We start from the raw sequence: 11,442 nt of genomic DNA, 5'->3' as shown, positions 1-11,442 counted from the left end.
GTCCCCATCACCCTGGGGGGGGTCCCCAAAACCCCGGGGGGGTCCCCAATCACCCTTGGGGAGTCCCCATCACCCAGGGGGCATCCCCAACATCCCGGGGGGGTCCCTGATCACCCTGGGGGGGTCCCCATCACCCTGGGGGGGTCCCCAAAACCCTTGGGGGGGTCCCCAACACCCCGGGGGGTCCCCAAAACCCCGGGGGGGTCCCCAGTCACCCTGGGAGGGTCCCCATCACCCAGGGGGGGTCCCCAAAACCCTTGAGGGAGGTCCCATCACCCGGGGATCCCCCAAACTTGACACTGTGTGTGTGGGGGGTGACAGAGCCATGGGGGGGGGTGACAGAGCCGGGGGGGCCCCCCCTAAATTGGGGCGGGGCAGAGTTTGTAAAGATTTTACCAAAAGCCAGGAAAATAACCCCAAAAAATTAACACCCCCCCCCAAGAACTTGCCCCCACCCCCCCACCGGGGACCCCCCCCAACCCTTGGGGACCCCCCCTCGGGCCCCCCCCCGGGCTCGAGCGCCGCGCTGTGACTGTATAAATGTAATAAACCCGCCCCCCCGCTGCACCCCCCGGCACCCCCAAAATAAAGAGCGGTAAATGGCGCCCGGTGCTGCTGGCCCTTTAAGAGGGGGCGGGGCCCCGCCTGACTGGCACCGCGCGGGTCTCGGTTTGGGGGGGGGGGGGGCAGGACACCCCAAAACTGTGCCCCAGCCCCGTAGCCCAGCCCCATAGCCCCCCCCAGCCCTTATAGCCCACCCAGCCCCATAGCTGAGCCCCCCTATGCCCCCCCCCGCCCCTATAGCCCCCCCCCAGGCTCATAGCACCCCCAGCCCCATAGCTCAACCCCTATAGCCCCCCCCAGCCCCTATGCCCCCCCCAGCCCCATAGCTGAGCCCCCCTATAGCCCCCCCAGCCCCTATGCCCCCCCAGCCCCATAGCTGAGCCCCCCTATAGCCCCCCCAGCCCCTATGGCCCCCCCAGCCCCATAGCCCCCCCCAGCCCCTATAGCCCACCCAGCCCCTATGGCCCCCCCAGCCCCATAGCCCAGCCCCTATGTAGCCTGCACACGCATGTGCACGGCCGGGACACGCAGCGTCAGGCGTGGGCACGCGGCGTCACGCGGGGGGTGGGCTGAGGGGAGAGTCACGCGGGTACACACGGCCTCACACGCGTGTGTGCAGCCTCACGTGGGTACACACGGCCTCACACGCGTGTGCGCAGCCTCACGCGGGTACACACGGCCTCACACGTGTGTGCGCAGCCTCACGCGGGTACACACGGCCTCACACGCATGGGCGCAGCCTCAGGCCTGTGTGCACAGCTGGACATGCGTGTTCATATCCTGACATGCGTGTTCATATCGTGACATGCGTGTGTGCATCCTGACACATGTGACCAGAGCCTGACATGCGTGTTCATATCGTGACACGCGTGTGTGTGTCCTGACATATGTGTGCACAGCCTGACACGTGTGTGTGTATCCTGACAAGTGCTCATATCCTGACATGCGTGTTCATATCCTGACATGCGTGTTCATATCGTGACATGTGTGTTCACGCGTGTCGTAGCTCCCCCCGTGGGCCCCTCAGCCCCACTGCCACGCGTGGGGGGGCCTGATGACATCATGCTGACGTCAGAGGGGCCCCCGGTGATGTCAGCGGGGGGAGGGGGCGGGGCTGCAGGGCCCCCTCCCCAGGATCCGGCCCCGCTCATTGGCTCACCGGGGGGGGGGGGGGCGGGACCATGGGGGGGGGGCACACGGTGGTGGGGGGGGAGGTGTCGGGACCCTCCGGAGCGCTCGGACCCGTCGGCAGCGCTGCCGTGAGACCCCACCCCACCCCGGGACCCCCCCACCCACCCATCGGGGACCCCCACCCATCCCCCCCCCCACCATGCGCCCCCCCCCGCCCCCCGCCCTCTGCCTCCTGGGGACCCTCCTGGCGCTGGGGGCTGCCGAGACGGCGCGCGCGGGGTGAGTCCGGGACCCCCACCCCAAAAAACCTCGAGGGGACCCCGGAGGGCGGGACCCCCCCCCCCAATATCCCATCCCCCCCCAATTTCCCTCGCCCCTTGGGGGGGGGTTGTCGCCCGCCCCTCCCCCTCCGGGGGCCCCCTGATGGCTTTTCCAGGCGGGTGGGGGAGGGGCAAAGGGGGGGGGGGGTTGGGGTCCTGGCAGCCGCTGCTGGGAACAAATTGGGGGGGGGGGGGCCCGTACCTCAGTACCCCCCCCGTGCCTCAGTTTCCCCTCCCGCAGCTGCAGCCGGGGGGGCCTGGGGGGGGTGTCGCCAGCACCTGGGGGTCCCCAGGTTTTTTTTGGGGGGGGGGAGGGTTATGGGCCCCCCCCAAAGCAGCCCCCCCCCAAATGCAGCCCCCCCGCGTGTGGGGCCTCGTGTTGTCCCAGCTGGAGCTCGGGTCCCCTCGGCCGCCGGTGCCGGAAAGGTATTGGGGGGCTATGGGGGGGCTATAGGGGGCTGGGGGGGGCTATAGGGGGCTATAGGGGGCTGGGGGGGGAATGAGGGGCTGGGGTGGGGCCTCGCTGAGAGTTGGGGGGCTGGAGGCAGCGGGGGAGGCGGGGCCGCTATGGGGTGGGGGGGGTGTAGGGGTTCCCTATGGACTTTGGGGGTCCCCTATAGGGTGTGGGGGTCCCTTGTGGGGTGCCCTATAGGGTATAGGGGGTCCCCTATGGGATATTGGGGTCCCCTATGGGATATTGGGGCTCCCTATGGAGTTTGGGGGTCCCCTAGAGGATATGGGGTCCCCTATAGGGTGTGGGGGTCTCCTATGGGGTGCCCTATAGGGGATGGGGGGTCCCTTGTGGGATATTGGGGTCCTCTATGGAGTTTGGGGGTCCCCTATAGGGTGTGGGGTCCCCTATAGGGTGTGGGGGTCCCTATGGGATGCCCTATAGGGTAGAGGGGGTCCCCTATGGGGTTTGGGGGTCCCCTATGGGATATGGGGTCCCCTAAGGGGTGGGGGGGTCTCTATGGGCTATAGGGGGGGCCCCTATGGAGTTTGGGGGTTCCCCTATGGATTTTGGGGGTCCCCTATGGGATATGGTGTCCCCTATGTGGTGGGGGGGTCTCTGTGGTATGGGGGGTCATCTATGGGGTTTGGGGTCCCCCATGGGGTCTGGGGGGGCTGTAGGAGCCGTCCCCCCCCCATGTCACAGCGTCCCGGGGCCCCCCCAGCCGCCTGCCCGCCCCCCGCTGCCAGCGAGCCGCCCCCACCCCCCGCCGGGGCCCCCCCGCCCCGCTCCGCGGGCCCCCCCGGAGGTGAGGGGGGGCAAAGGGGGGGCGGGGGGGCAAAATGGAGGGCAGTGGGGGGGATTTTGGGGGGGCAGTGAGGGATTTGGGGGGGCAATGGGGAGAATTTGGGGGGGAAAGGGGGGCAGGGGGGCAATGGGGGGCAATTGGGAGGATTTGGGGGGCCATGGGGGGATATGGGGGGGCCATGGAGGGGTTGAGGGGCAGGGGGGGCAATGGGGGGGCAATGGGGAGGATCTGGGGGGGCAGTGAGGGATTTGGGGGGGCCATGGCGGGGATTTGGGGGGGCAATTGAGGGTTGGGGGCAATGGGGAGACATGGGGGGGCAGTGGGGGATTTGGGGGGGCAATGGGGGATATGGGGGGGACATGGGGGCTTTGGGGGGGTCACTGAGGGCATTGGGGACCCCCCCCCATCGTGTCCGCCCCTCCCCCAGGCTGCCGGAGCTGCCGCCCCTCCCCCGCCGCAGCACCCCGAGTCCCCCAGGGCTCGGGGGGGCCCCCCCGCCGCCGCCAGCACCCCGGTAAGGACCCACCCCCACCCCCAGATGGCTGTGGGCGGGGCGTGATGCTTAGCCACACCCCTGGGCGTGGCCTCGTGTCCCCGCCTCCTCCTCTCCGTATGCTGAATGGGGGCCGGGGCGCGTTCCCCCAGCCCCGCCCCGGGGGCGTGTCCGCCGTGTCCCCGCCTCCCCTGCAGGTGCTGAGCATGGGATGGGGCGGGGCCGGATGCTGAGCCCCGCCTCGGGGCGTGGCTTCCCTCATTCCACGGGCCGGCGTGTGGGCGGGGCTTCCGAGCTCCGCCCCGCCTCCCCCTCCCCGTGTACTGAACGGGCGCCGGGACGCATCCCCCCGAGCCCCGCCCCGGGGGCGTGTCCCGCCGTGTCCCCGCCCCCCCGCCCCGTGTACTGAACGGGCGCCGGGGCGCATCCCCAGCCCCGCCCCCGGGGGCGTGTCCCGCCGTGTCCCCGCCCCCCCCGCCGGCCCGGGGCTGCAGGCGGCGGCGATGGGCCCCGCGCTGCTCCTGGCCGCCGCCGCCGCCGCCTCCCTGGCGCTGCCGGACCCGGGGCCGGGGCCGGGGCCGGGGTCGGGCGGCTGCGGCTCCTCTTCACCCCCCCCCGCTGCCGGGGCCGCTGCGCCGGGGCCCGCTGCGCCCAGCTCTGCCCCCCGGGGAAACGAAACCGCGCTGGAGAGCGGCCGCGGGGCCGGGACGAGCGGCTTCCGCCTCGGTCAGTGCCGGTGGGGGTCCCGTATCACGGGGGGGGGGGGGGGGGTCCGGTAACTCGGGGGGGGTCCAGGACCCCGGAAGAGGGTCTGGTAACCCGGAGGGGGGTCCGGTAGTATGGGGAGGGGGTCCGGGACCCCGAGGGGGGGGTTCGGTAACTGGGGAGAGGGTACAGGACCCCGGGGGGGGGGGGGGGTCCGGGGTCACGGGGAGGGGGTCCAGTATCATTGGGGGGGTCCGGTAACTCGGGAGGGGGTCCAGGACCCCGGGGGGGGCGGTCCGGTATCACGGGGAGGGGGGTCCGGGGTCATGGGGAGGGGGTCCGGGACCCCGGGGGGGAGGTCCGGTATCACGGGGGGGGTCCAGGACCTCGAGGAGGGGGTCCGGTGTCATGGGGAGGGGGTCTGGTAAGTGGGGGGGGGGTCCGGTATCACTGGGGGGGGTCCGGTAACTCGGGGGGGGGAGTCCGGGACCCCGGGGGGGGTCCGGTATCACGGGGAGGGGGTCCCGTATCACGGGGGGGGGGTCCAGGACCCCGGGGGGGGGGGTCCGGGGTCACTGGGGGGAGCTCTGGGACCCCGGAAAGGGGGTCCAGGACCCCGGGGTGGGGGGGTCTGGGGTTCCGGGGTGGGGGGGTCCGGCCCTCCGGGGTGCCCCCCCCCCGCAGCCAGCACCGGGGACCCCCGGGATAAGGAACAGGGAGTGCTCGGGTGCACCTGCACCCCCCCCCCCCCCAGCACCCTACGAGTGGGTGGGGGGGTCCCAGGCTGAGCCCCCCCGAGAGACGGGGTCTGTGGGTGGGTGGGGGGGGTCCCAGGCTGAGCCTCCCCGGGGAGGGGGGTCTGGGGTGGGGGGTGGGGGGTCCCCAGGCTGAGCCCCCCCCGGGCAGGGGGGTCTGTGGGTGGGTGGGGGGGTCCCTAGGATGAGCCCTCCTGGGGAGGGGGGGTCTGTGGGTGGGTGGGGGGGGGGGTTGTGGGTGGGGTTGGGGGTCCCCAGGCTGAGCCCACCCAGGGAAGGGCGCTCAGGGCAGGTGGGGGACCCCCCAACCCCCCCCCCTCCACACCCTCCCTTCCCCCCTCCCCCCACCGGGGGGGTGCTGGGTGCTGGGGGGGGTGGCAGGCCCCATCCCACCCACGCAGCACCATGAGCTCATCGGGTCCCGCTCGGAAAGGCCGGGAATTCGGAAAAATAAACAGCAGGGGCCCCAGGAACCCTTGGAGGGCCCCGGACGCCTGGGTCCCCTCCCCCCCCTGGGTCCCTGCCCGGGCGTCTGGGTCCTCCCCCACCCACGCCCCTGGGTGCCACCCAAGACCACCCCCCCCCCCCACCGCTCTCCCTGGACGCCTGGGTTCTCGCCCCCCAAGACCCCTGGGTGCCCCCCAAGACCCCTGGGTGCCCTTCCATACCCCTGGGTCCTCCCCGGACCCCTGGGTGCCCCCCAAGATGCCTGGGTGCCCCCCAAACCCTTGGGTCCTCTACCCCCAGCACCGCTGGGTGCCCTCCCATACCCCTGGGTGCCCCCCAAGACCCCTGGGTGCCCCCCAAATCCTTGGATCCTCTCCCTCAAGACCCTGGGTGCCCTCCCATACCCCTGGGTCCTCCCCGGACCCCTGGGTGCCCCCCAAGATGCCTGGGTGCCCCCCCAAACCTTGGGTCCTCTCCCACCTGGACCCCAGGGTCCCCTTCCAGATGCCTGGGTGTCCCCCAAACCCCAGGGTCCCTCCGCCGGTCACCTGGGACCCCCCAAGATCCTTGAGTCCCCCTCCCAGTCCCCTGGGTCCTCTCCCAGACCCCTGGGTGCCCCCAAAACCGGGGTCCTCTCCCACCCAGATGCCTGAGTCCCCCCATATCTTGGGTGTCCCTCCCTGGACCCCAGGATCTCTCCCTCCCTTCCCCCCCCCCCCCCAAACCCCAGACCCCTGGGTGCCCCCAAACCCCGGGGTCCTCTCTCCCACCCGGACGCCTGGGTCTCCCCCAAACTCTGGGGTCCGGCGAGGGACCCCAGGGTCTCCCAGACCCCGGCGTCCCCCACCAAGAGCCCAGGGTCCCCCCCCCAAGACCCCGGGGTCCCCTTTCCTCCAACATTCGGCTTCCCCTGGGTGGATTTGGGGGACCCACCCCATGGGGTGGGTAATGGGGGGGGGGGGGGCACTGGGAGAGGACCCAGGTGTCCGGATGCCGCCCCCCCCCCCCCCATTTTGCGACCCCCAGCATCATCACGTGGCTTTTGGGGGTGGTCCCCGATAGCGGGGTGCCCCCTGAGGTGGGGGTGCCCCCTGATTTTGGGGTGCCCCCCCCGTTTGCCTTGCAGTCATCTGCCCACTGCTGTGCCAGAACGGGGGGGTCTGCGCCCGCCCCGACTCCTGCCTGTGCCCCCCCGGCTTCGCCGGCAAATTCTGCCACCTCCCCGCCGACGGCACCGGGGGGGGCCCCCCAAATCCGGGGGGGCCCCAGGCCCTCACCCGCTCCGTCTACACCCTGCCCCTGGCCAACCACCGCGAGGAGGAGGATGGTGAGGGGCCCCCCGCGTTGAGGGGGGGGGATAAATGGGTGCTGCCACCCCCCCGGCGCCCCCAGATCCCCCCCCAGCACCCATAGCATCCCCCCCAGCACCCCCAGATCCCCCTGTGCCCCCAGATTACCCCCCCAGCACCCCTAGATCCCCCCAGCACCCCTAGCATCACCCCCAGTGCCCCCAGATCCCCCCCCAGCACCCAAAGCATCCCCCCCAGCGCCCCTAGACGCCCCCCCGCACCCACAGATCCCCCCCCAGCGCCCCTAGATACCCCCCAACACCCATAGCATCCCCCCAACACCCATGGGTGCCCCCCCAGCACAGTGGTACTCCTCAGCACCCATAGGTTCCCCCCAGCTCCCCCCCAGCACCCATGGGTGCCCCCCAGCACCAGTGGTACCCCTCAGCACCCATAGGTGCCCCCCAGCTCCCCCCCCCAGCACCCTTGGGTGCCCCCCCAGCCCCCCCCATCCCTCCCCGCAGGCGCCCAGTCCATGGTCAGCATCCACGTGCAGCACCCACCCGAAGCCACGGTCGCCATCCACCGCGTGGAGCGGGTGCGGGGGGGGGAGGAGGAGGAGGAGGAGGACCCCCCCCTGGCACCCAGAGCCCCCCCGGCACCCAGACCCCCCCGTACCGCGTGCTGGCGCAGGCCGGCCCCCGGGTGCCCCCCGGGGAGGAGGGTGCTGGCTACGGGTACTGCTTCCGGCTGCTGCGCGGGGGCGAGGTGAGGGACCCCCGGGGTGGGGGGGCACCCAGGGGGCGGGGGGGGGACACAAGTGGGTGGTGGTGGGGGATGTGGGTGCTGGGGGGGGTTGTGGGTGGTGGAGAGGGGATGTGGGTGGTGCGATGGGGTCATGGGTGCTTTGGGGGGGGTGTGGGGGGTGGGATGGGGGATGTGGGTGTTTGGGGGGGTCGTGGGTGGTGGGGTGGGGTCATGGGGGGGATGATGTGGGTGCTGGGGGGGGATGTGGGTGATGGGGGGGGACATGGGTGGTGGAGAGGGGGTCGTGGGTGGTGGGATGGGGTCATGGGTTGCTTGGGGGGGGGACGTGGGTGGGGGGACAGGGATGTGGGTGCTGGGGGGGGGTGCTGGAGAGGGGGTCGTGGGTGGGGGGATGGGGATGGGGGGGGGGATGGGTGCTGCAGAGGTGTCGTGGGTGGTGGGATGTGGATGCTGGGGGGGTCATGGGTGCCGGGGGGGGGGATGTGGGTGCTGGGGGGGGGCACGCAGCCACCCCCCCGAGCCCCCCGCCCCTCCCCCACCCACGGGTGGGGGTCCGGGTGGGTGACGGGGTGCTGCCTGCCCCCCCCCCCCCCCGCAGTGCAGCTCCCCCCTCCCTGGGCTCCGCACCCAGGACGTCTGCTGCCGGGGGGCCGGCGTGGCCTGGGGGGTCCGCGAGTGCCAGCCCTGCGACGGCCCCCCCCGCCAGGACACGGGTGGGTGGGGGGGACACGAGTGGGTGGGGGGGTGGGGGGAGCGGAGGGGGGGTCTCACCGCTCCCCCTTCCCTCCCCAGACCCCCCCCAGCGGGATGCTCCCTGCCCCCAAGGCTTCCGCAGCGTCAACGGGTCCTGCCGTGGGTGAGTGGGGTGGGGGGTGCGGGGGGATGGGGGGCGGGGGAGGGGCTCTGACCCCCCCTCCGTGTCCGTGCCCCCCCCAGACGTGGATGAGTGCCAGGAGGGGGGGTCTGTGCCAGAACGGGCTCTGCACCAACACCCGGGGGGGCTTCGCCTGCCTCTGCCGCCCGGGGTTCCTGCTGGACTCCTCCCGCGCCAGCTGCATCTGTGAGCCCCACTGGGACGGACTGGGACGGGACTGGGATGGGGATGGGACGGGACTGGGACGGGACTGGGACGGGGATGGGATGGGGATGGGACGGGGATGGGATGGGGATGGGGACTGGGACGGGACTGGGATGGGACTGGGATGGGGATGGGACTGGGACGGGGATGGGATGGGACTGGGACGGGACTGGGACGGGGATGGGACGGGACTGGGATGGGACTGGGACCGGACTGGGACGGGACTGGGATGGGACTGGGACTGGACCGGACTGGGACGGGGATGGGATGGGACTGGGATGGGGATGGGGACTGGGACGGGACTGGGATAGGACTGGGATTGAGATGAAACTGGGAGGGGACGGGGGTGGAGATGGGACTGGGACGGGATTGGGACTGGGATGGGATTGGGACTGGGATGGAGATTGGAACTGGGATGGGACTGGGATTGGGAGGGGGATTGGGACTGGGATGGGGATTGGGACTGGACTGGATGGAGATTGGAACTGGGATGGGACTATGATTGGGAGGGGGATTGGACTGGATGGGACTGGGATTGGGAGGGGGATTGGGACTGGATGGGACTGGGATTGGGAGGGGGATTGGGACCCGGGATGCGGATGGAGATGATCTTGGAGGAGGGATGGGATTGGGACGGGACTGGGGAGGGGTTTGGGATGGGGGGGGGGGGGGCCTGGGGGGGGGGCGGGCCCTGGGGTCTCACCCCCCCCCCCCCCCCCCCCCCCCCCCCCCAGCCCACCAGGTGATCTCGGAGGCGCGGGGTCCCCTGCTACCGGGTGCTGCGGGACGGGCGCTGCGCCCTGCCCACCCTCCGCAACATCACCCGCCAGATCTGCTGCTGCAGCCGGGTGGGCAAGGCCTGGGGGGGGGCCTGCCTGCGCTGCCCCCCCTTCGGCTCCGGTGAGACCCCCCCTGCCCCCCCGGATCCCCCCGCACCCCTGGGTGCCCGCCCCGGACCCCCCTGCACCCCGAGGGATGCTCCCTCCTGCTGCCTGGGGAAGGGGAGGGAGCAAAAGGGGCGGGGGGGGCAAATTTGGGAGTGCCCCCCCCTCCAGACCCCCCCAAGTCCCCTCTCCAGAGCCCCCCTCGGTCCTCAGACCCCCCCCCCAGGACCCCCAGGTCCCCTCCCCGCACCCCTGGGTCCCCCCCTGCACCCCGAGGGATGCTCCCTCCTGCTGCCTGGGGAAGGGGGGGGGGAGCAAAAAGGGGCGGGGGGGGCAGATTCTGGGGGTGCCCCCCCCTCCCCAGACCTCCCCAAAGATATCTCCCCCCCAAGGCCCCCCCAGGACCCCCGGGTGCCCTCCCTGCACCCCTGGGTCCCCCCCCACCCCCTGCACCCGAGGGATGCTCCAAGAGTTATCCAAGGATGCTCCATGGGGATGGGGGGGGGAACAAGAAGGGGCGGGGGGGGCAGATATGGGGGTGTCCCCCCTCCCCAGACCCCCCCAAGTCTCCTCCCCAGAGCCCCCCCCAGTCCTCAGACCCCCCCCCAGGACCCCCAGGTCCCCTCCCCACACCCCTGGGTCCCCCCCTGCACCCCTAGGGGTGCTCCCAGGCTGCCCTGATCCTGCTCCGGGGGGGATATTGGGGGGCAGATTTGGGGGTGCCCCCCCCCCCAATTTCTGCCCCCCCCCAGAGGGTTCAAGGAGATCTGCCCCGCCGGCCCCGGGTACCACTACTCGGCCTCCGACCTCCGCTACAACGCCCGCTACCTGGGGCAGGATCTGGCCCGCGTCCCCCTGGGCCCCCCCCCGCGCCGCCACCGCCGCCCCCCCAGCCACCCGTGAGCACCCACGCATGTCCCCTCCCCCCCCCGACCCAGCACCCCCCCACCTGGCACCCCACGCATGCTGGGGTCCCCCCTTGCCCCGCAGCTCGCTGGCAGGAGGAGCGACAGCCGGGACCCCCCCCCGGCGTCACCCGCGTCCCCCCCGGCGTCACCCGCGTCCCCCCCGGCGTCACCCACACCGTCGCCCCGTCGCCACGCGGCCCGCCGCGGGTCCCCGAGGGGCCCCCCCCCCGCCCCCGAGGTGGTCGTGGTGCCGCGGCCCAGCCCGGGGCTGCCGGGACCCCCCCCCACCCGCGAGGGGCCAGGTAGGGCTTGGGGGGGGGGGCAGGGGGGGCTGCGGCGGCGTGGGCGGGCGCGGTGACACGCGTGTGGGGTTGCACACGCGTGTGGGGTTGCACATGTGTGGGGTTGCACACGCGTGTGGGGTGGCACACGTGTGGCTGCATGGGGGGTGCACACGCGTGTGGGGTTGCACATGTGTGGGATTGCACACGTGTGGGATTGCACACACGTGTGGGGTTGCACATATGTGTGACTGCATGTGGTGCACACGTGTGTGAGGTTGCACACGTGTGTGGGGTTGCACACGTGTGTGGCTGTATGGGGTGCACAGGTGTGGGAATGCACACGTGTTTGGGATTGCACACACGTGGGGTTGCACATATGTGGGATTGCACATGTGTGTGGGGTTGCACACACGTGTGGGGTTGCACATGTGTGTGGCTGCATGGGGGTGCACATGCATGTGGGATTGCACACATGTGGGATTGCACATGTGTGTGATTGCACATGTGTGTGGGGTTGCACACACGTGTGGGGTTGCATATATGTGTGACTGCATGTA

General features: G+C 71.9%; 1 protein-coding gene and 1 long non-coding RNA gene across 2 annotated transcripts; both read left to right on the top strand.

Moving 5' to 3' along the window:
- Positions 1-1,894: 1,894 nt before the first annotated feature.
- LOC142365380 (uncharacterized) lies at positions 1,895-8,591 on the top strand. Its single transcript, XM_075446121.1, has 9 exons — positions 1,895-1,974; positions 2,404-2,441; positions 3,702-3,884; positions 3,965-4,087; positions 4,262-4,493; positions 6,801-7,001; positions 7,488-7,731; positions 8,330-8,444; positions 8,524-8,591. The coding sequence occupies exons 1-9, from the start codon at positions 1,895-1,897 to the stop codon at positions 8,589-8,591; spliced, it is 1,284 nt and encodes a 427-aa protein (XP_075302236.1).
- An 81-nt stretch (positions 8,592-8,672) lies between these two features.
- LOC142365404 (uncharacterized) lies at positions 8,673-10,772 on the top strand. Its single transcript, XR_012766461.1, has 3 exons — positions 8,673-8,791; positions 9,544-10,592; positions 10,684-10,772. It is a non-coding gene; the product is annotated as an uncharacterized LOC142365404 (long non-coding RNA).
- Positions 10,773-11,442: the final 670 nt, after the last annotated feature.

The sequence above is a fragment of the Opisthocomus hoazin genome, chromosome 39, assembly GCF_030867145.1.
Source record: "Opisthocomus hoazin isolate bOpiHoa1 chromosome 39, bOpiHoa1.hap1, whole genome shotgun sequence".
In the NCBI taxonomy this organism is placed as follows: domain Eukaryota; kingdom Metazoa; phylum Chordata; class Aves; order Opisthocomiformes; family Opisthocomidae; genus Opisthocomus; species Opisthocomus hoazin.
The sequence above is the reverse complement of the archived record's forward strand: the minus strand, read 5'-3'. Positions and strand labels throughout refer to the sequence as shown.